Source organism: Pleurodeles waltl, chromosome 12, assembly GCF_031143425.1.
Source record: "Pleurodeles waltl isolate 20211129_DDA chromosome 12, aPleWal1.hap1.20221129, whole genome shotgun sequence".
Lineage (NCBI taxonomy): Eukaryota > Metazoa > Chordata > Amphibia > Caudata > Salamandridae > Pleurodeles > Pleurodeles waltl.
The window spans coordinates 702,618,315-702,643,303 of NC_090451.1; the positions used below are offsets into that span (position 1 = coordinate 702,618,315).

The 24,989-nt window shown below is 49.1% G+C and overlaps 1 protein-coding gene across 2 annotated transcripts in view; it reads right to left on the reverse strand.

Moving 5' to 3' along the window:
* Nucleotides 1-21,202, reverse strand: part of AGFG2 (ArfGAP with FG repeats 2) — a 259,436-nt gene extending 238,234 nt beyond the window's left edge. Inside the window, exon 1 of one of the 2 annotated variants that reach the window (XM_069215633.1) lies at nt 20,887-21,202. Coding sequence is in view for 1 of the 2 variants with exons in the window: in XM_069215632.1 (XP_069071733.1) it covers nt 20,887-21,065 (179 nt within the window). In the remaining variant the exon portion in view is untranslated. The remainder of the gene's footprint in view (nt 1-20,886) is intronic. The other variant, XM_069215632.1, reaches the window with a different exon arrangement.
* Between the last annotated feature and the right edge of the window lie 3,787 nt (nt 21,203-24,989).

Here is a 24,989-nt window from a genome sequence, read left to right on the forward strand (position 1 = left end):
AGACGCCAGTTCAATAATGTGGGCAGGCTGGAAATTCCAAAGGCTTGCAGCAGTCCCAGAAATGGACCGGACACCCCACCATGCCTTTTGATTCTTATGAATACTAACTTTCCTAAGGAAAGAGGATCTGAGTGACCTACCAGGAGTGTACCAGTTAAGAGGGGGTAAAGCATGTTTAAAGCATCCAAAAGTAACAAAAAAGTTAAAAAGTTGAATACACAATAAAAATACCACTCCAATTTATAAAATTTGAGAATGTGTTATTGAACAAAATGACAAAAAAATGATAAGGGAAAGCAGAGATGTGAACTTTTAAAGTTTCAACTACAAATAGCATTAAAGGTCAACAGCGGTCACCTGGTTGCTTTTGACCAGTACGTAGGTGCAAGTTGAGGCTGTCTGCAATGGAGCACAGTTCATATTGAGAGACCAAAGTCTCCCAGTCGAATGTTTTACCTTCTGATTTATTCTCTGAAAAGGACATCACAAAACCTAAATTCAACATTGCAGAATCGTTCTTCCCTTGTGCAGAGCTCCTATGCCCCCCCTAGAGTTGTAGCTAGTGAGATGAGCAAGCTCTTCCCTGCGATTGGTGCCTGGCTGGCTAGGAGGACAATAACGGGAGTAGGCCCAGTTGTGAGCTAGTACTGCCAGTGACAGGGTACGCAACTTTTGAACATATGCAAAGGGCTGGTAACAGTGCCCAGGCCATCTTGTCAAAAGGACATCAACCTCTTCCCACACATAAGGCCTTTGTCTAAGCCCTCAGAGCCTACTCACAACTCATCTAGAAATAATTTGGTTGCTGGCCGACAGTTGGAAGCTCGGGCAAATAGGATTCAACTTTACCAATGAACTGGATTTGTAATAAGTATTTTAAAAAGTCCAAGAGTGAACCGTTTAACTAGTTCCTAGGTGGAGATACCATCACTTAACTTTAATATTAACTCCCCAGTGCTTTCCTGTGGAACAGTAACCCTGCTAGAGTGAAACAGCTTTAGGGTCTTTGTCACTCTATGGACATACTTTACATTAAACTTTTACATGTCCCACTCCTAAATGCCATACACCCTGCCTTGTGGGATTTTAATGCCTACTTAGAGGTGCCTCGTTACTATTTAAAAGGAGGATTTAGGTCTGTCAAAAAGTGTTGTTGGTAGTCCAAATTTGCAGTTTAAATCTGCACAGCCAGATTACTGGTGGCGAGCCTGAAGTCATGTGTTGCACTGTTGCTTCAGTGGTGGTACATGGTGTGCTGCAGTCCACTAGGGTCATTAAACTTACTGGCACTCGGTACAATTTGTACCATAAACATGGGATTTGTCGGTAACTTTAAAGTACCAATTAGGTGTAAACCAATACAACACATTTTTAAGACACATACACTGGACTCTGAACAGCAGTGCCCAGTGTGCTGAGTCCAAAATCCAACAATACAATCTAGCAAAAAATAGGGGTGACCCCCCCCACAAATTTATTGCTATAGTTGGTGGTTAGGCTAATACTAATGTGGTTCAAGCTATGCCTAGACAGCGTAAACAAATGTAAAAATGAGAAAATAATGAAGTAGCATTATCCAAAATATGCCACATTATGCTGCGTAATTCCTAGTGGCCCTGTGTGTAATGCCTAATGCGAGGAGAATCACCTCTCAGTACTCGTGAGGGTTGAAGTAAGGGGTGGGAGTTTGTGATGGGGCGTGACAGAGCTCACAGTGCCTGCAAGTGCTTTATAGAGAGGTTCAGAATACATGCTCATACAAATCGTGGCCTCTCTGCAGAATCCACAGTGCAATGGTCAGGTGACTATCTCAAGGTGTGTGAAGGGGTAATACAGCTGCTGACATATTAACAGGGTAAAATTAAAAGAAAATGTAGTGCAAACGAGCGAGAGAGTGCACTCGTGTGTGGGGGTGTAGGAGATACAAGCAAGAATGTACAGGAAAGTGAAGAGAGATAAGGAATGAGATAGGCTGACACAGTTTCAGAATTACATCATACTTTCAGAATTGAAACTTTTCTCACAACGAAATTTTTGTTGCTGCTCATTTGTCTAACACGGTCAGGCACACGTCTGCTATTGTGTGGTATATCATGATGCAGAAACAAAACTCAAAGAAAGACTTTTAATTTAGGTGTTTAAGCAAGGACCTTAAGGAGGGCACTTCCCTTGGGAAGGATCCCTACTCGTGCTTTAAAGGCCTCTCACCTTTCTGTGTCCCTCCGCCCCCACACACTTTTTTAACCCCCTTTTAAATCCCTCTGTAAGCCCTGGTGAGTTTTTGGTAAGTCCAATGGCTCCTTTACAGGCTAACACCGTGTGCTGTGTGATAGGCTCGACCAAGGAAAGGGGTCTCGTCGTCCTTAATGTAAGGAGGGTTAGCCTGTACGATAAACTGGGCTATGAAAGGGCACCTTTCATCTTCCAAAGGAAAGCCGCCACGTGGCAGTTGTTGGGACCGACAGGGCCAACGCTTTGTGGGGCTGAGCGCATCGCAGCCCTGGCATCAGTGCTCCCCCGGAGGGACCTCTGCAGCCTGCTCCTGGTACCCAGTGACCCCTTCAGTGCCCACGGCTGTGGCCGGGGGCCTAGGATTTGCCAGCAGTATCGCATACATTGAACGGTGCGGCCCACCAGCGAGCATTGCTCAGCTCATGCGACCGAGGAGGGCGGTTTAAAGCTCTCTCTTCCCGCACTGAATCTGTTAAATAATGCACCTTCTTGTCCGGAAGAGTGGAGACCCCACCTGCACGGCGCCGCCCTTCCCACACACCGAGGTTTATAACAACAGCGCGCTGTGCTGCACACGCCCGGCCACGGAAAAAACACGTCCGTCCGCCACAGCCACATTCACTGTCAAAGGAATCCAAAGCGGAGAAAAACAAATGGAGAGATGCCTAGGAGGTGAGGTAGAGGCGATGCAGAGACGGTCCGCTGGCCGCAGCCTCAGAAGTAACTTTCTCAGCTTCTTGTCGCTGCGGCAGGACTAAGCTCTGGGTACCCGGGGCCCACCACTGAATCTGTTAAATAATGCACCTTCTTGTCCGGAAGAGTGGAGACCCCACCTGCACGGCGCCGCCCTTCCCACACACCGAGGTTTATAACAACAGCGCGCTGTGCTGCACACGCCCGGCCACGGAAAAAACACGTCCGTCCGCCACAGCCACATTCACTGTCAAAGGAATCCAAAGCGGAGAAAAACAAATGGAGAGATGCCTAGGAGGTGAGGTAGAGGCGATGCAGAGACGGTCCGCTGGCCGCAGCCTCAGAAGTAACTTTCTCAGCTTCTTGTCGCTGCGGCAGGACTAAGCTCTGGGTACCCGGGGCCCAGCTCTGCCAAGGAGCGCACACACAGACCTCCAGGCCGCGGCTCCGCCCGCGCTTTCCCGGCACTGATGCGCGCGTCGCCTTTGTTAACTTGCTTACTACGTCTCACCCGGGATTTGCTCCGTGGACCCCTCGACCACTGGGATGAAAAACTTGGAAGGTGCCAAATTGTGATTGTCCAGCACTAGCCTTGTCCCTCTGCTACGGACGAATAACTTGCGGTTTCATTAGGCCCAACATATTCCATGCATTTATGTTTTAAGATTAACGAAGGCGTTTGTTTTTTTGTAATTCTTTCCACACTCACTTCACAGGAGCCCTCACAGCTCCAGCTGGTGGTCAGCGCATCTGTACATCCCTTCCACAGAATGCAGCGTTTAATGCAGCTTCTAGGCAGGCTGACCTTTTCTGCAGCCAACCCCTGAATTCAGGTGACTTAAGTCCACTTGTACTACCGACCCAACGGCACCTGCCCCCGCACCGGTGCGCCCCCTCTTAGATTTGTGGTCCTCTGGATCTTCGAGCTCCTCGGTTACCCAAGGTGCGCTGAACACGTTCCGACCACAGGTGCTCTGTGTACAGCGGGGCTTCGCTTCACTGGTGCTGGCGCCTTGTGACACGCAGCGGTCCAAAGGCAAGACTGTGAAGAACTACGTATTAATAAAGAGCCCACTGTAACATAGTCATAGTACCCCCAGGGTACCCCCAACCACTTGCACGTGTGGGTAAGATATCCCCTTCACAGTGAATGTCCCCTGGCTCCTTAGGCTCACAGACAAGGGCCACACTGATCGCAGCTTCACCTCCCTCAAACACGAATATTGTACTCTGCGTCCCACGCCTCGGGGTAGTTGCAAAGTTCATATTCAGAAGGTTTATGGTAATTAATCAAAACTCAAATCAAGAATACTTTTAAAACATATTTTAGTGTCTTTTACCATTTAAAAACTATGCAAGGTTCAATAAAAGAGACGGCATGCAGCCAATATGAATTAAAAGACTAGTATACCCCTGGCCTGGTGAGAGAAACTAATTACCCCCTGCATTTGGCCCCTGTATTGCCCATCTGCTGCCCCAAGCACCGCTCCTTCTCTTGGACACTGGCACAAGATTGATCACCGTGTGAATCCTCCAGGCACCAGGCTGGGTTTGGAATCTCTTACAACAGCTGCTCAGGAGCAGCTGATGCCACCTGCCAATGTCACAACTCCATCCCTCCTCCGGACGTGCCAGCACAGACATAGAGCCGCCGCCCCTGTGCGGAAGTCACGTTTATTCACTGGTATTTTCCACGTGGAAACTGGCTGACAGGCTCAGGACATCAACAGTGCAAAATGTAGCCTGGAACAGTATTAAGGTTTAAAAATGCAGAGCAGAGAACAAGGGGGACGACGCACACAGAGGGTTCAACGGTTAGATCGAGTCCCCACCACAAGGAGCGTTAGTTAGCGTTTTCTTCTTATGGATAATTCTAACCACACATTCCTTAGTTTGCAAATCAATACCAGAGCAATACCCCCTCCAAGGAGGCGAGTCAGCGGTGAGATCTTTACACCAAAAAGCATTGCAGGGACAAATTGATCATTCCTGTGGACCTGAAACCCATTATCTTAGTGTCATCTGAAGTATTTACAGATGGCCAGGTGGCTACCTTACAGGTGTCCAAAACAGCAACAACCCAAGTCATAACTATTGACACAACACTTATTCAGGTGGAATGAGCCCAAGAGCATTCAGGACACTATTTTGGCCAAGACATAACAGTCTTGTGCAAAGCACAATCTACTGCGATAAGGTCAGTTTCTGGGCCACTTTCACTTTCTTCACACCAGAGAATCCAACAGTTTATCATGCGTCCAGTACTCCTTGGTCCTATCAATCTTGAAGCTAAGGGCCTAAAATACATCTAACCAGTATACCTCTCCTCTTCTAAGAGTGAGGGGGTGAATGGAAGATCGCAGGGAGTGTGATGGACTACCTCACACAAAAGGATAATGTCACTTTCGGAAGAAAGGATGCAGAAGTCCTAAGTACCAGCTCAGAAAAAGAAGACAGAATCCGAAGGAGGGCCTGGCATTCTTGCAGCTTACTAACATAACACACAGAAGTGACAGCAGTAAAGAACACATTGTTCGAAGGGAGAAGTCTCAGGGCACAAATATAAAGAGTCTTATAAGGAGCACACATGAAAAAATTGCAGAATTAGACTTTGGCCCAACTGTGGCAAAATTAAAAGGGGCAAGGGAAAACATTTCCAAAAGCCATTGCAAGAAATGCATCAAACAAGGGATTAGAATAAAGAGGGCTGACCCGGCAACAGAAAAAAATTCCCAAAAATTACCTTTAACAGTGAGCGCAGCAAAGCCGTGCTGGGCCCAAGGCAGCACAAACAAAAGGCAATCTAGTTTGTGGAGCGCCAAACTTCTAATCATTGTACAAGGTGATTAACTTTGATAAAAAGGGAGAGTAAATCAATTTTGTGGCTGGGTGGCAAGCAGCCACAAAGACATCCACCACTTCCAATGGCAGGTCGTAGCTGGTTCTGCTCAGTCTCCAGGTATGAAGGTGTAGATTGTGGCGGTGCGGGGGTAACGCTCCCTCGGAGGAAGCTGAAGTAGCGGCTGGTGCAGAGGGCCAGCAGTTCAGAGGATCCTGCCTTCCAGGCCCAATGCAGGGCTTCGGAATGTATACAGGAACCCATAGCTCCTATGAGGGCGGAAGGGTTCCCCCAGAGAACTTCGAGGTGGAAACTCTACAGCAAAAAATACGTATTTTCAGAGGCAGAAAAAAGTCCTAGGGAGGGAAAGTCCCAGCCGGTAAAGCCACCTCTGCAACTTTCAGACTCCCTTGTCTTCTGCAAGAATCTGAGATGAGCTCCTTCACTCAGATATTGATAGATCAAGTCACATGACTCACTCGGAAACCTTGTGAAGGTCTAGACATCACCATAGCGTCCTGATAGAGGGCAAAGGTCCCCATCCCATCCTGCTCCTCGAACTACCACATAGCAGTCATCTGTGAGCACGTGGATCGACCTGCATTTGATGGAAGGCACAAGGCCCCTGAGCCACAAGGCTGTTGTGATGCCACTGGCTCTTGGGAGACCAGAGGTCTCCAACCTCCGAGGCATCTCGGTGACCATCCCGCTTAAAGTGGATTCAACCAACACCACAGACACCCTTCAGAGTAGGCGCCAGGGTGAATAGTCTGGCACACATCAGGCTGGCATCAGACATACTCCAGAGAAGGACAATGGCTGCTTTGGAGTTTACATAAATCTATATCAAAATCACAGAAGAAAGGACGTGCCCACACTCTACCTCTACAGGTATTTACGCATCCCCGAGGTCGCTGTCTGCCTGTGTACAGCTGCTGGCATCAGGCCACTGAGGAAGCGAACATGCCTTATTTAAGTGGAAACCCACAGATGGGGTGAAAGCGAAGGCCAATTAAACGTGCGGAGGCCGAGGATCGGAAAATGAAGTGACTTGCTTGAGCTGAGGCGGCGCCAGTGGTGACGGGGACAGGCTGCTGGCGGGGCCGTGGCCTGGCGACAGCGGTGCCAAGGGCAGGCAGATGGCACAGAGGCGGGAGGGGCTCACCAGCGAGTAAAGTTTAATTAAACAACTTCTGCCAGGGACGCCCTCGCGGTGGCGATGAAAGAGGAGGGTCGGTAATTACCAACCCTGTTGCCCGAAGCCAGGCGCAGGGCCAGTCGCAACACTGAATGATGCTAAACTTCCACAGATGCTGAGGAACACGGGAGCACAACGGGTGCGCCGGTACCAGCAGCCTGAGGTCAGTGCCAGTAGGCAGAGCTACACAAGGTCTCGGCTTGACAAGTACCCCGTGCCTCGGTTCACGGTGAAACGTACAACCGCCCACTCCCGCAAGAGATGAAACATGTTACAGGTGATTGTAGGTCATCGGTTTAAGACAACCCCAGCACTGTGGCAAAGGACAATAAACAGAACCGAGGCCAGTCCTCGCTGCTGGCTCTACACTTTAACGAGCTCCTAGATGCGCACTGCTTAATGTACAGGGTCCAGGCAAGAGGCCAGGCACCGGCAGGGGCAATGGCTTGCTTGTCTGGAGCTCTTGACGCTACACACAGCACGCTTCCTTAGAGGTTAGGATCCGGAGGCCTCCAAAACGGCCCACACTCCCCCCGCCAGGAATACACGAGACGACAAGCTTTACTCGTTGGAAGAAGTATCTTTTATTTCAAAAGACATAATTCAAAATGACTCATAACTTCAATAAGCCAAACATCAAATAGCAAGCATGGCAAGGTTAGTCAACAGGAAAAACAGTTTTTATTTACATGTTACTGAGAAATTCTTGTGACCATAACCAATCTGACAGGATCCCTTCCTGTCCTGAACCACCATTTGGACCACACAGGTGACCCATGTGTCACCTGTATCCCAGGAGGGACGGTTACCCCGACTACACGGTACCTTGTCCTCCAGTTTCGGGTTCCGCCCCCCCTCCAAACACCAATCAGCCCTGGGGTGTAATGGGGGGAGCCAAGAGCTGGAGCCCCATGTTCTCCCCCAGCGATCTGAGGTCTCTTACCCCCTGATCTGGTGTGTACATCCGCTGGTTGGCTCAGAACTTCAGGATCCTATCCCAGATGTCCTCCTGGGGGCCCCACCTTGGGGAACCCCTCCTATTGTTTCTAGTCACATTTTTTATCTCAATTTCCCAACTTCTTTCCAAACTACTAAACATAAAGGAGAGGGTGGGTGGGACAATCGCGGGCCGCACGCCAGGTCCCGCCGCCGCACACAGGAAAAGAAGGTCTAGCCTTCTTGGGGGGGGCCTTTAAATAGCCCCCCACCAGTATGCGCCGGCCGGAACCGGCGCACGGCGAACGCCGGCCCCACATCATGCCCCCTGCAGGATTGACTTCCGCCCTAACGCCTCGCGAGGCGCCAGGGCGGAAATCCGGCCGAACTCCGGCACCCCCGGCAGAAGGAAAGGGGGGGGAGTGCCCCAGGGCCTTGGAGGCCCCGTCTCCTAACGGGACGCGCCCCCCCACTGCGGGGCGGGCGCTTTTCCCGAGAAGAAAGTATACGGTGCACTACACAGCTACAGAGATAGCGGCTAAGGAGTATCTTTCAAGAAGTCACGCTGCCGGCTCTTCACCAGGGATGCTGGGTCACTCCCTTGGTAGAGGATTATGACATCTCAAACAGATGAAAATAAACCGATTTTCCAATAACTACACTAAGTAAATAAACATCTCAGAAAACACACTCAATATGTTCTCAAGGTGAACACAATCAGGTGCTGTGGATGGGTAGGCAGACGGGGGAAGGCCGAACAGGGTCAGGTTACATACATAACATCTAATAACTGTGCCAACAAGCTGCCTCCTGGTGTCATCGAGCCTTCCCAGTAACATCCCGGCAGAAGCTATTCTTGTTCTGGGCTATGTATCGCTCAGAGGGCACGGACTGCTGCTTTATCAGGGCAATGTTTTAGCCTTTACATTGTCATGAAAGGGAAAGGCCGAGTTTCTTGGGTACTGAGAGACACAACTTCAACGGATGCTATGAGCCTATAGAAGCGACAAGTGTATCTAATCAAAAGTTCATATATAAACTTTATTCGGACGCACACAGTAATGTTCTGTCTGTCACCGGGAGAAAAATAACTGCGACCCCCTAAAGGTCCTACGCCCCTTTGCAGTAACCCCAGAAGCTCAAGGGATGAGCAGGGAGATTCCATCAGGTAAGCATCCCAAAAATAAAATTTTACAAATGTCTCAGGCTGGCTGATAGCCCTCTCGATGTCCAGAGGCCGCTGCCAACAAGAAATGCACTGAAGTCCCGATGTGCTTCAGGGCTGTCACACCGGCCACCAGTCCACAGAATCAGGATGGGACACCCCAATATTAGACCATGTGCGAGAGGGGCAGGGAGCTCTGCCAGCATCATGGAGTAGAATTTCAAGAAATATCCTTCTGTACTATTTGAGAAATCCAACCAGGGCCAGCTGCTTGTTAGGTTAATAATGAAAAATTGTTTTAGGAGCAAAGTATTCAATATGTTTTGGCTGCAATCTCTTACTTGATGCATGTCAGAGTTGCCAACACCAAAACTATAGCTGCCGCTCTCTAAACAGGAAATACAGGTGTTGGAGCATTTTCCGAATTACGCCGAACTCTGACGACACTTGATTCAGTCAGCTCGGGTCTTCCTCTCAAATTTTACGCTGATAAGGCCGAGTTATTAGGGGTGATGCAAAGGCAGCATTTCATGCTTAAGCTCCAAAGACATCTGTGCCCTCTGCTACAGCAATAACCACTAAACGGGGTTTCACCAAACTTGCAGTGAAGAAAGAACTTTACTCTCAGTTCTCGTACCCAGATTTAATGTGGGCGCAGGAGGGAGTTTTCGGGATATGTGCAGTATAAAAGGGAGCGGGGTGGGCTTCAAATGGTTAATTTTAAACACAGCTGGGCTGTTTAGGTCATAAAGCGCATTTAAAAAAGGGATTGGCTGGGATTTGTTTTTACACGTCATTTATGACATGGATCGCAAACCACTGCAATCAGAGAGAACGTCACCATTTGAAAATGTTGGTCCAACCTCCATTATGGAACAAAAGCGGACAGTGATCCGCTTTGTATGTGCGTCAATGAAAAAGCGCTTAAGGGGCCTTTGGGAGCCCACTAACTACTGGGCGGTCCAGTGGACAGCCAGAATATGTCATTTCCAAAGGGAAAAAACACATGAATCGCTAGGCTGGGGTCACAAACCAAAAAGATGTAGTCCAAGCCTGGGGTGAGGGCGCTGGGAAACTGTGGTACTTCGCAAATTGTTCAGAATCAAGTCATGAAAACTCTCTATAAACACTGTTTCCAGATGGAAGAAAAATCCCCTAGAAACAAGCATGTTCTGCGCCCAGAGACTGCTCGTCAAAGCTAAAGGCCATGTTCATTGTGGCCAGAGGGTCTGGCTAAAGGGCAAGGCAAAAATACAAACCCCGCAACCAAAGCCAGCTGTGAACAGTCAAAGGTTATTCACAGAAGGTTCTGCACCGATAGTTCCCCAGGCCAAAAATAGGATTTCCCAAAATATCTTAAACAATTATAAGGAGAAGAGGGCAGACTGCCTCTCATCCCAGCACAGTCCACCCCATTGCATCCTGATAAATGCAGTACGCGTACTTCAAAGTTGTCATAGATTTTCAGCAATGTGTGCCTGTGGAGAAGGACTGTGATCTGTGAAGACTTGGGCAGCATACCAGAAACCCCAGATTACTTTTCTCTGGTCTAGAGATAACAGCACAACGTGCACCAACTTTGGTGAAAATCTATTACAACTTTGAAGTAACAGTACTGCATTTACCATGATGCAAAGGTGTGACCCGTGCTGGGATGAGGGGCAGTGTGCTCCCTCCCCCTTGTGATTGTAAACAATTACATCTACCTCCCAAAAAAATCTTTTACCTATTCTCACTTAGCACATTGAGGACAACAAAAATTACAAACATATTTATTTCTAATAGGACAATGTGATGGCATCAAATGTCTGTAGTAACATTTCTTTACAATTTAAAAAGGTAATAGAAAATAAACAAGAATTGAGGAAGCAAATAAATCTCAGTCGTGAAACCTATTCAGTTTGCCAATGCTTTTTCCTGTCTTGGCATCACAAAAGCATGTGCAGCGGCCATCTTAGAATGTACTCCATTACGTTTCAACAAATGCCTATCACAGATGGCTGTCATGGGTACATATTCTTTGAGTGAGGTTTGAAACATTTTACAAATCTCGTTCAAAGATGGCTGCAGTGGATGCACGCATCCGAAGAACCCATATTTGAATAGGATTTATTAATTAAAATAAAACCCACAGGTAGCTGCATCAAAACATTTTTTTTTTTTTAAAGACAAAACAGCATTAAAGGCCAATGTAGTAGAATCAGGGGCCACAGGGAAAGGGTGGCCAGAGGCACCGGGGATCTGACACTTCACCACCACACCCACCAGGACCACATAACCCTGCTCCAATATAGCAAAGTGCCACAGTTGATTTCCACTCTCAGAGACAGCTACCTCCCCAGTCACTCATTAACTGTGCCTTGCCTTTCACCCTGCGCGCCCTCGAGTGCCCTTCGGCGCGGTCCCTGCATTACAAACACTGCAGAGAGGCTAAGCTCGATGTCCAACTCGGACAGCCAATGACCGCGAGTAGAGGTCCCTTGCCGAGAGCCTACATCACATAGCGGCCCTTGATAACATAAGAGCCAAAGTGAGGCTGTCCCTTCGCTGCTGCACGCGCCACTTGTGGCATCTCATGCCAAGCCTCGCTCTGCTGAGCTGCGAAGGAGCCTCTTTAGAAAGGGATCTCAACAGAGCCTGCTGCACTGTCCTGCCACATACCAGAGTGCCTTCCAGAGACGGCCTTTTCCTCTCAACTCTCCCTAGAATGCAGGCTTTGTTGTCTTGACCCGAGCAGCCTCCCAAAAGGAAGGAGATCTTTTAAAATGGTACTGCGGAGCCCGAGCACCACTCAGATCAACACAAAGGAAGACTAGAAGGTGGTGGGTGCAATTCCTGATTCAGTCACAGCCGCTGGTAATTACTCGGGTCACACTCCAGTCCATCATTTTTTGTCCTTACTGTTCTCACTATGTCACTTCAAAAAGCACCTTCATGCACAGAATTCCCTGCCCTGTGGAATAGCTGCAGCAGGAGCTCACGCGAACCGCCGCCGTGCCAGGTCTATTCTGAATGGGACCCACAAGCCACGAACTGGTGTCGGCCTATTTGGGCCTGATCTGTGAGGTGCAGCTGGAAAGCCACAGTAAAGTGAGCGCGGGGCCCACGCCAGGGTATACCTGCCGGACTCACTCAGGGAGACAGTGGTGGAACGCATGAATGAATCCGAGGGACTGATAACTGCTGTGCCCGCATCCTGGTCTATTGTGTTTTGTCCCAATGAGCGACCTCCAGATGAGAACCGTTATCATGCAACCCAGGATTCGCCCGGCATCTTAAGTGGGACTAAGGGAGTGGAATGAAAAATGGCCGGCGGCATAGCAAGCATTCCTTCCATCAATTTGTTGTTTGTTTCAGTAGGAAGCCCTCAGGAGTTGGCATCATAAACCTCCCACCCTTACCAATGCTACGTGACCTCGCTAAATGCAAAAATGTCGATGCTGCATGCATCTCGCGGAGGGAATAGCATGCCTTTCCTGTGTTCATTATTTATTGCAGGCCCGGCGGCTCCAGTTTAATTATGCAGCAGCTTGCAGTGGCTGACATCACAGCCTGGGCCGGGGAAACGTGAGCAGAAACAAGTGGCACGGGCTGCGTTTTACAGCATAGATGCCAAGTGACTCGAGAGGGCCTAGCAGGAAACTCTCTTGGAGGAGCCCTAGTGAAGGGTAAAACACAAAACAGCTCACCACCCTGGACCGGAGGAGCCCCACCGAAGGCTGGAAGAGGCCTGCTGAAGAGAAGCAACCCTCCCAGCAACACGCAGGAGATTCCCACCTTGATCTAGTTCCAGTGACACTCGCGATCCTTGACAAAACCTGCCGATCCTAACGTCTGGCTCTGTCTGAGACAGAATCAAAGCAGATAACATGACTACCATCTTTAAGGAGCTATAGCACAGTATTTATGAAACAAAGGCCCTCATTACAACCACGGAAGCACCACCAACAGGCTGGCAGTGCTTCACATAAGATTCCGCCGCGGTCACACCGCAGGGACCGGCGGTTTCCCACCACATTGGTCCCGGCGGTTTCCCGCCACATTGGTCCCGGCGGTTTCGCGCCACATTGGTCCCAGCGGTTTCCCGCCACATTGGTCCCGGCGGTTGAAATACCCCAGGGCAGTGCTGCTTGCAGCGCTGCCCAGGGGATTACGAGTCCCCAAAAGCTGGTGGAAAGGGGAGTCGCGGGCCCCTGGGGGCCCCTGCGCTGCCCATGCATGGAGCTTTTCACTGTCTGCATAGCAGACAGTGAAAGCGCAACGGGTGCAACTGCACCTGTCGCACCGCCACAACACCGCCGGCTCCATTTGGAGCCAGCTCTGTGTTGCGGCCGAGATCCCCGCTGGGCCGGCGGGCGGAAACTAGTTTTCCGCCCGCCGTCCCAGCGGGGATCTCCAAATAGACACCACAGGAGTGCGGCCGCACAGCGGTTTCAACTTGGCGGGCGGCAACGTTGAAATGAGGGCCATAATTTTGATCCCGCTGGATTCTAGGAATCCCAGACGAAGGATCTGCAGGCTGCAAACAAACCAGATTCAAGTTTGAAATGTATGCTTTTTACACATTAAAAAAAAGCGTGTGTGAAAGGATTCATTTTATTCACGTTACTGTGTTCAGCAACCTTAAAAAAGAAAATATGTAGACTGCCCCAATAACTTAAAGGATTAGTGGAGATCTTCAGATATTGTTACACCTCATATACAAAGAATAGGTTCAGGTTATCCCAACAGATGCTCAGTTTCTGTCACATTCGTGATGGAGAGGACGGGGATGAGACCAATGTACTGAGTAGATAGCAAATGCAGCTAATCCTGCTGATAATATTCTGGTTTGGGAGGCGAGGGGGTAGCTTCAGCTTGGCCGCGTTACACCCCTTGAAATTACAACAGTGACAACTGGAATACATTCGTCGATCCTGCACCCTTCCGCCAGCTTACTGTATTATCACAGTGAAGGTTTCAAAGTCACAGCATGCACCCTCATTAGAATTTAGAATAAATGATCAAGTTCCCAGAATAGTCACAGATCTTAGGCTTTATACCAAATCGGAAGAAAATGAACCAGTAATTTATTAGATCAAGCACCCTTTACATCTGAAAAGACATTTACGAAGTTATTTTGGAATCAGATTGCGCACTAACGTGTAAAAACACACCTAGTCTTCCTTAAAGGGTATTCAGGTGCCCACTGTCCCAAGTGATGATGCACACGACATGTTACTATTAAGAAACTCAATGACTCGAAGGATGAGACAGCGAGCAGTCCTGGCCAAAGGGTTAGGGTTTTATCATGCCTTGCAGTCAGTCAGGCGCACAGGTGGGGAACACGCTGTCTCCACATGCTTCACACACACAGGTGCACTGGTAACCCATGAGTTAGTGTTACATGCCTCACAGTCAGTCAGGCGCTTCGCGGGTCAGGAAAGGAGCTCTACAGACCTCACAAATGAACTTCAGTGGTTTAAGTTTTGTGATGCTATTTGCTTCACTATCAGGTACACCAGTGGTCATTGCAGTAGCTCCACATGCCTCACAGGTGCACCAGTGGTCAGTGCAGTAGCTCCACATGCCTCACAGGTGCACCAGTGGTCAGTGCAGTAGCTCCACGTGCCTTACAGGTGCACAGTGATCAGTGCAGCAGCTCCACTGGCCTGACAGATGCGCCAGTGGTCAGTGCAGTAGCTCCATGTGCCTCTTAGATGCACCAGTGATCTGTACAGTAGCACCACATGCCTCACAGGCGCACCAGTGATAGGTATAGCAGCTCCACGTGCCTCAAAGGTGCACATTGATGAGTGCAGTACACCAGTGGCCAGGGCAGTAGTTCCACGTGCCTCACAGGTGCACAGTGATCAGTGCAGTAGTTCCATGTGCCTCACAGGTACACCAGTGGCCAGGGCAGTAGTTCCACGTGCCTCACAGTGATCAGTGCAGTAGCTCCACATGCCTCACAGGTGCACCAGTGGTCAGTGCAGTAGCTCCACATGCCTTACAGGTGCACAGTGATCAGTGCAGCAGCTCCACGGGCCTCACAGATGCACCAGTGGTCAGTGCAGTAGCTCCATGTGCCTCTTAGATGCACCAGTGATCTGTACAGAAGCTTCACTAGCCTCTCAGGTGCACCAGTGATAGGTATAGCAGCTCCACGTGCCTCAAAGGAGCACATTGATCAGTTCAGTAGTTCCACATGCGTCACAGGTACACCAGTGGCCAGGGCAGTAGTTCCACGTGCCTCACAGGTGCACAGTGATCAGTGCAGTAGTTCCACCTGCCTCACAGGTGCACCAGTGATCAGTGCAGTAACTCCACGTGCCTCACGTGCTACAGTGGTCAGTGCAGTAGCTCCACAAGCCTTACAGATGAACAGGGATCAGTGCAGTAGCTCCACATGCCTCACAGGTGCACAGTGATCAGTGCAGTAAATCCACGTGCCTCACGTGCTCCAGTGGTCAGTACAATAGCTCCATGTGCCTCAAAGGTGCTCCAGTGGCCAGGGCAGTAGTTCTGCGTGCCTCACAGGTACACCAGTGGCCAGTGTAGTAGTTCCACGTGCATCACAGGTGCAGCAGTGATCAGTGCAGTAACTCCACGTGCCTCACATGTGCTACAGTGGTCAGTGCAGTAGCTCCACAAGCCTTACAGATGAACAGTGATCAGTGCAGTAGCTCTACGTGCCTCACAGGTGCCCCAGTGCAGTAGCTCCACATGCCTCACAGGGGCACAGTGATCAGTGCAGTAACTCCACGTACCTCACGTGCTCCAGTGGTCAGTACAGTAACTCCATGTACCTCACGTGCTCCAGTGGTCAGTACAATAGCTCCATGTGCCTCAAAGGTGCTCCAGTGGTCAGTGCAGCAGCTCCGCGGGCCTCAAAGATGCACTATTGCTCAGTGCACCAGCTCCATATACACAGGTACACCAGTCACAAGTGCAATAGTGTTCCTAGGTAGGTGCCCTAGTTGGCAGTACAGCTGCTCCACGTCATCACACCAGTTTTGTCAAACACTGTTATAGAGCGCACAATTACCAATAAGGCACCCTGGGGCGAAAACGAGACCAGGACAGAACATCACTTGAGCCTTATGCCTTTTTCTAAACACCAAATGATTATTGGCGAGGCGTACGTAATACGGATGGGAACGTCACATCAGGAAAAACGCGCAGGAAAAGGACTGGCGGCCTTGTTTAAGGTTACAGAACTAACCAGGGCTCAATGAACTAGCTGTAGCTTATCAGACCCCGAGCCTGCACACAAACGGTGCTAAGCTCTCGTATCACCCCACAAATGGCTTTGTGGCAGATACTGAATACTTTCAATGTGACGCGTTTCTCAACTGGCAACCAGTGTGATTGAGTGATGAGAAACCTAAGAGGCTGGACTGACCTTACCGAGGAGGAACACTCCCCTAGAATGACGACCACCAAGCAGGGGCCAAAGAGGAACCATCGAGAATCAGCACTCTGGTCAGGTCCTATCTGTATTAACCTTTACACAATTATTTGTCACCCATGTTTCTACATCTTTCATATAATCAACTCTGTCTAGGCCAAGGAGGCAGCGCCATTCATGTTCACGACTGAGTGCTGTCTGTATTTGTCTTGATGTCCAACCTTAGACTGAACAAGGATGACACATTGCACTCAGATTTAGACTACGCATGCGAGTACAGTGGCAGCATAATTGCTTGGCTACGGAGAAAGAATTAGCACATGTCCAGGTCTCTCTCTCCAAGCAGAGACCTCGGTGTGTGGAGGGACACAGTGTCAAAGGCTGCCGACAGATGCAGAAGGATGAGAGAGGCCTGTGCTGATCAACCACAACTTATTCATCATGGCTACAGGCGCCATCTCCATGCCACGATAAGCACAGATTCCGACATGAACGTTACCGAGATTAACATTGTCGGTGATGAACCCTGAGAGCTGGTTACTGATCTGCTTCTCTGCCACTTCTGACATGAACGGCAGGCAGCAAGGGCACTGGCCGGAAACTGCAAAAGATTAGATGAAACCACAGATGGCTTCTTCGGCAGGGGCCTAGCAATGCTCTTCTTCCAATTATCAGAAGGTACTGCTGTACTCAATGAGCTGTATATCCTTTCTCCTAATTTAGGGGCTATTGAGTCCTTAATGAAATGAAAAATTGTAGTGGGACATGCATCTAATGGCGACCCAACAGCACCTTTAAGGTAAGTTTTTTATTTTTTATTCCTGTAACACATACCTAGGTAAATTGTGCCATTTGTATACATGTATGTTCTGCATTTATACAATACATAATCAAGTAAAGCATTGCATTCAACCGTAGATGATTGAAAAGTATCACAGAAAGTGTGACTCGGAATAAAAATGCCGTATCATGAGTCAAATAGTTCAAACTACGGAATCACTGAATTAATGCAACAATTAGGACTGGATAACTCTTTCACCATATTGAAAATGTATTTGTTTCTGTTACTAGCCATAATAACTGGTGGGATAAAAACCAGCTCGTTTCTCTAGTCGTACTTTATGTTTCTCAACGCCTCGCCATAATTATATGTATTTCTTGGGTTGCCATTCTACGACCTGGGGCAACTAACTAATTAAATTCAGTTCTGAATTCATTTATCGCACCTGGTGGACAATAAACAGGAATACATATTACAGATACTTTGGCTGAGATAAACACATTCAGTACGACTAGCTTGGCCAGCTGGGCTGGAGTAAGGGACACCACTGATAAACCAATGTTCCCTTCCCATCTGTTCTATCAAAGTGAAACACTTTAAATCCTACGGGATAGCAGCTGCAACATCCAGTTTGGATGAAATTGCGAGCCAAGCTTCTGATACGACCAGTACACACAACGTGTTATCTAAATTAAGTTCTCGTGTCTCTTACCATTACACAAGCAAGGATCTTTCATTGAACAATCCCGCCACACAAGTCACCTGTTTCCATGACCCCGATACCCATTAATGGAGTTTGGGTGGCTGAATTTCAATAAGAAAATACTAATAGCTTTCTAGCCTACCGCAGCTGCTCCCTCTTTCCTTCAGATTTCCCTCCCTTCTTCACTGATCCCACGTACCTTCCGCCACCGAAAGACAAGTAGTGGTCATGGCACACTCCGCTCATGGACGGGCTTGCCTTTGGCACGCTGTTGGTGCGACCGCACATGAAGCGCACTGATATACTCCCCCACAGACTTGTGCATGTACTGAAGCTACCAAGGATGACTGCTACTTCTAAACTGCGCCTCCAGTAGCACTAATATCTACTCTTGCCACTAGATGGAGTTATCCTTCATAACTCCCTTCTTACACCCACCAAGCAGCGTGTCTCGCCCCACGGTGAGTCAGGTACACCTGTGGAGGCTCCTAACAAGCAGTCGGGTGCACCAGTGATCAGTTGAGTAATGTTCATAGTCCCCACAATCAGTTAGGTGCAAACCAGTGGGTAGAGCAGTAGTTTGTCATGCCTCACAGGCAGGTGCGTGCACCAGTGCACTCACAGTCCTACAGTGAGTGAGATGCACCAATGAGGAATGCTGTATCAATAGATGCCTCGAAGGCAATGCATTAGAGTGCCATGCCTCAGTCGGTCAGGTGAACCAGTAGTCTGGTCACTACACTAACTCCACATGCCTCGCAGGAGCACCAGTGGTCAGTACAGTAGCTCCACATGCCTCATGGTCAGGTGTACTGATGTTAGTACCATAATGCGCTAGGCCTCAGTCAGATGCACCGCTGGTCAGTACACTAGCTCCACGTCCCCCAGAGGTGCACTAGTGATGGGTGCAATAGCTCCACATGATTCACAAATGCATCAGTGATCAGTACAGTAGCTTCACATGCTTTGCAGGTGCACCAGTGATCAGTAAAGTAGCTCAACATGCCTCACTGTCAGGTGTACTGCTGTCAGTACTATAATGTGCTATGTCTCAGTCAGGTACACCAGTGATCAGTACAGTACCTTCATATGCTCCACAGGTGCACCAGTGGTCATTGCAGTAGTTCCATGCACCAGTAGTTAGTGCAGTAGCTCCACATCCCTCTGTCAGGTGTACTGCTGTCAGTACTATAATGTGTGATATGCCTCAGTCAGGTGCACCAGTCATTAAGGCACTGGTGCTGGAGGTCCCACATTTAGTCAGGTGTACTGAGGTCAGAACTATAATATGCGATGCCCCACAATCAGGTGCAGCAGTGGTCAATACAGTAGGCAGCACCACATGCATCAGTCAGACACCCCAGTGGTCACTGCAGTAGCTCCACATGCTTCACAGATACACCAGTGGTCAGAGCAGTAGCTCCACATCCCTCACAGGTGCATCTGTGATCAGTGCTGTAGCTCCAAATGTCTCACAGGTGAACCAGTGGTCAGTACAGTGGTTCCAAATGCCTCAGAGTGGTCTGGGAAGTGGCTCCAGGTGCCTCACAGGTGCACCAGTGGTCAGGGAAGTGGCTCCAGATGCCTCACAGGTGCGCCACTGAGCAGTGCAGCAGCTACACGTGCCTCACGGGTGCACCAGTGGTAAGTGCAGTAGGTCCAAATACCTCACAGGTGCTCCAGTGATCAGTACAGTTGCTCCATATGCCTCACAGTCAGGTGTACTGATGTTAGTACTTTAATGTGCTCTGCCTCACAGTCAGGTGCACTAGTGATGAATGCAGTAGTGTTCAGAGCCTCACACTCAGTCGGGTGCACTTGTGGTCAGTGCCCCACAGTTGCATCAGTGGTTAGTTGCTCCACGTTCCTCACAGTTAGGCATACAGATGTCAGTACCATCATGTGCTATGCCTCACAATAAGGTGCACCAGTGATTAAGGCACTAGTGCTCTGAGTTCTACAGTCAGTCAGGTGCGCCAGTGGTCAGTACAGTAGCTCCTCATGTCTCACAGATGCAACAATGATCAGTACAGTAGCTCCACATACCTCACAGGCACACCAGTGATCGGTACAGTAGCTCCACATGCCTCACAGGTGCACCAGTGGTTAGTATCTCCCCATGTCTCACAATCAGGAGTACTGGTGTCAGTTCTATATTGTGCCGTGCCTAACTCAGGTGCGCCAGTGACGAATGCACTAGTGCTCAGAGTCCTACTTTCAGTCAGGCGTACTGATGTCAGTACTATAATGTGCTATGCCTCAAAGTCAGGTGCACCATTGATGAATGCACTCAGTCAGGTGCACTGCTGTCAGTACTATACTGTGTTATGCCTCAGTCAGGTGCACCACTGATGAATGCACTCAGTCAGGTGCACAGCTGTCAGTACTATACTGTGTTATGCCTCAGTCAGGTGCACCACTGATGAATGCACTCAGTCAGGTGCACAGCTGTCAGTACTATACTGTGTTATGCCTCAGTCAGGTGCACCACTGATGAATGCACTCAGTCAGGTGCACTGTCAGTACTATACTGTACTATGCCTTGCAGTCAGATGCCTCAGTGGTCAGTACAGGAGGCAGCACCACATGCCTCACAGGTGCACCAGTGGTTAGTATTTCCCCATGTCTCACAATCAGGAGTACTGGTGTCAGTTCTATAATGTGCAGTGCCTCACTCAGGTGCACCAGTGATGAACGGACTAGTGCTGAGAGTACTACATTCAGTCAGGTGCACTGATGTCAGTACTATACTGTGCTATGTCTCACAGTGAGGTGCACCGGTGGTCACTGCAGTAGGCAGCACCTCATGCCTCACAGATGCACCAGTGATCAAAGCACTAGTGTCCGGGGTCCCGCGCTCAGCCAGGTGCACTGATGCCAGTACTATAAGGAGCCATGCCTCAGTCACGTGCAGCCGTGCTCACGCTCCTCGCGCGCGCCGGTACTCACAGGGCGCCGGAGCAGGCGGTGCAGACGAAGCTGCCCTCGCTGATGTCCACGTAGGTGACCCCGCGGGAGCCGCACTCGGCGCACAGCCGGTTCTGGGGCGCGGCGGCCAGCAGCTCGCGCACTCGCCGGCCCCACAGCTCGTCCTCCTCCCGCGCCGCCCCGGAGCCCTTCTTCGCCATGTCCGCCTCTGCCGCGGGAGCGAGCGGCGCGCGCACGGGGACCAACCGGCACACTCGGGGGGGGGGGGGGAGCGCGCCGGCGTTCCGCGGGACCGAGAGGAGCGGCGCGCGCCACCAGCAGGAGCCACGCCCACTCTACTTTAACTCCACCCCACACAGCCACTCCACGGCGGAGCCACGCCCATCCAGCTTCATCACCACCACCTGTTACGCCTACTCGAGGCGGAGCACGCCCACTCTGAGCGAGGCCACGCCTACTCCTCGAACTTCCGTGTTTGGAAGAAGCAAGACCGCGCCTACTCCGTTATAACGGTGTGACGGACTTTCTTGCTCCAGTAAACCAATACACCATTGGTATTAGTGAAGCCCCGCCTCCGCCGTCGAGTTAAACGCGAGACCATGTCCGCCCCATCCTAACTGTCATCGTGAGCTCCTCTTAACTTTGCCCTTGTCAACCTGTACGTCCGCGAGGCCACGCCCCTTATGGAAACATGCCGTCAGGTCCCGCCCATTTGTGGGTTTGAAGCTTGCGGACCCCGCCCTGTGGGCGCGCGCAGAGTCGCCATTTTGGATTGGGATGCCGTCGCACGCTGTGCGTGTGTCCCCAAACTCGACGCTCCCAAGGCTGACTAGAATAGACCTCGCCCATGCCTGGAGAAACATGCTAGAGAACTGACCCGCAAATTGAGATGCTGCTCGGATATGGTACTAACTGCGGCATTATCAAAGTGGGTAGGTAGAGTAAGCCTCAGGTTTTGTAACAGTTGTTACCTGGGAGCCCTAATCAGGTCTCGCCCCCCCCCCCACAGACCGCGCATCACTGCAGAAACGGAGCAAAACGGGGTCAGAGACCACCTGCTCAGTTCCATATCACTCAAAAAATAATTAGTTGTTGAAATATTTATAGCAGATTATGTGTAAAGCAGCAATATTAAACAGGAATGAGATAACTGTCAGAAAGTACCTCAGAAAAACGTGATAAGTGTTAGAAAAGGGCGGAACTGTAGACATTTCTAAGGAGAAGGGAGAATATTTTTGATATTTATTTACTGAAATGCACGGAACCTCATAATTTGCCACAATGTGTCTAATTATAGAAATTTCAACACTTTTGTTTATTTTCCACACGTAGAGTGCAGATTTGCCATAAAAGTAAGTACTGTTGATGCACATGTAGGTGCAAAATGGTCCCCCAAATTTTAGACCCCCCAAAGTTTACCTAAATACAATTTCCCACATTTATGGATCAGAGACAGTGTTAAACCTCAATTTAACAAGGCCATGTGCTCCCACATCAAGGCACCTTCCAAAACATAAACATTGGCAGAGTGTTACAGCTCATTAATTGAGATTTTCCTAGTCTTGGTGTCTGAAAGGCTAGATTTTATTAAAGACACGGAGGCTTATATTATGCAGTCTTTTCTTGCTTTAATTTTCAATAGCAGCCAAGTAAAAACTACAGTTACCAGTGAAAACAAACTACAATGATGACATCATAGATGAACAACCAATAGGACATCGAACACCAGTACTAATATCTTAACTGCGAGCAACAAACCCTCTTTTCTTGATGCAAAACTAAAGAGGAGAAGTAACAAACAAAATGACATAAAAAATAGAAACCAATGTCACAATGTCCATGAAACAATCCCGAAGATGGCGAGTGTGGAGTGAAGCCTGGGAAGAGTGGACGCTGATGGCTGAATCCATTGCTGGTAAAAGTTGTCCATGTGAATCATGAGGAGCCAATGCTGGAAGAGGGAGTTGGCACTGAAATAAAGATATAGGGTGGGTTAGAAACAGTGGCGGGATAATACTCGCCTCCGTGTCTTTAATAAAATCTAGCCTTTCAGACACCAAGGCTAGGAAAATCTCAATTTTATTACAAGACCGGAGGCTCATATTATGCATGTTCAAAGCATAGCAATAACTGAATCTGAAACATGAGAAATTGGCTTACAATAAAAGGTTCTAAAAGTACTTTCATTAGACCAATCTGCAGACTTGAGAATATCCTGTAAAGAGGATCCTGCCCAGAAAGCGCAAGAGGCCATAGCCCCCCTAGCTGAATGGGCACCGAAAGACCCTACATCAATGCCAGCTAAGGACATGATCCATTTGACCCAACGGGCCAGAGTAGGGGAAGAAACAGGGTTATGGGGTTTCTGAAAGGAAATAAGTAATTGGGAGGCAAAGGATGATCTCAAATCTGCAGTACGAGTCACATAACTTTTCAAACAATTTCCAACACACAACTTGGGTTGAGAGGGAAAAAATGGATAATTGACACAAGCCAAATTAGTTTTAGTACGCCTCTTAATCTGAAAAGAAACACCAAGGGGGGAAAAGAAAAAGGAAGTAACATCTAATGCCTTAACGTCTGAGACACGTTTGATAGAGACTAAACACAAAAGCATGGTCAACTTAGCAGAAAGCTGTTTAAGGGAGAGTAAATCATTATCTGGCCAAGTGGTAAGAAATCGTAATACCAAATTAACGTCACACATAACATTATACTTAGGAGATGGTGGAAAAACATATCTTACTCCCTTCAACAGTTGGCAGGTGAGAGGATGTTCACCAATTGGTCTGCCATTAATCATTTGATGTTCAGCAGAGATGGCAGATCTGTAAATATTAATAGTGCGATAGGCCTTACCTTGGGAGGCTAAGGAAGCAAGGAAATTTACAACTAAGACTACATCAGCTGAAAAGGGATCTGAATTCCTGTCCATACACCAGCTGCTCCAAAGGGCCCATGCAGACTTGTAGGCTTTGGAGGTACCAGGGGCCCTGGCCTGTTGAATGAATTTAGCAGCATCCTCCGAAATTCCTGGGCTTCTCCAGGACGACCCGAAATCCTCCAGGCTATGAGGAACAAGGAATTGCTGAGTATCAAATGGTGTTGTTGGCCTTGGGGATCCAATAGGAGGTCGGGAAAGTGAGGAAGCCAGACGGGTCGGTCGATTGCCAACTCCAGTAGAGTTGGATACCAAGGCTGAGCCTGCCAGAAAGGAGCTATGAGAACTAGAGTGGACCGTTGTCTGCGTGCTTGTGCAAGGACTCGAGGAATAAGCAGGAAGGGAGGAAAAGCGTAAAGAAGGGATGACGGCCAAGTCTGAAGGAAAGCATCTGTGGCAAGAGCCTGTGGATCTGGCCTCCAACTGAAATAGGAAGGAAGGTGAGAATTGAGGCGAGAAGCAAAAAGATCTATGGACATTTCGCCAAAGGTGGAAGAAAGACGATTGAATATTGAAGGGTGCAATTGCCAATCGCTGGAGTCGTGAAGATGTCTGGAAAACCAATCTGCTACTGTATTCAGCCTGCCTGGTAGATACACTGCCTTGACTGAGATTCGACGAGGAAGACAGTATTCCCTAAGATGTTTTGCCAGGGTGGAGAGAACCTTGGACTTGGTACCGCCTAGATGGTTGATATACCTGACCGCGGACAAATTGTCCATCCTTAGAAGGATGGTGCAACTTACTCTGTCTTTTGCAAGAGTGCGGATGGCAAAGGAACCTGCAAGCATCTCTAAACTGTTTATGTGCAAGAAGGACTCCTTCAGAGACCATGCGCCTCCAGTCGAGAACTGACCACATCTTGCGCCCGAACCGGTCCGACTTTCATCGGATTCTAATACAAGATCTGGGGCGGCAGAGAAGATAGTTTTGCCATTCCAGGCGTCTAGATGCGTCAACCACCATAGAAGTTCTTCTTTGGATTCGGCATCTAGGACCAAGGGATCTGAATAAGCGAGGCCTTTGTGAAGATGGCAGATCTTGAGCCGCTGAAGAGCGCGATAATGTAACGGACCCGGGAAGATGGCTTGTATACAGGAAGCCAGGAGTCCTACTAGACGAGCTAGAGTTCTGAGGGAGATGTGAGGAAGGGATAAAGATTGACGAATTTCCTTTTTGATTA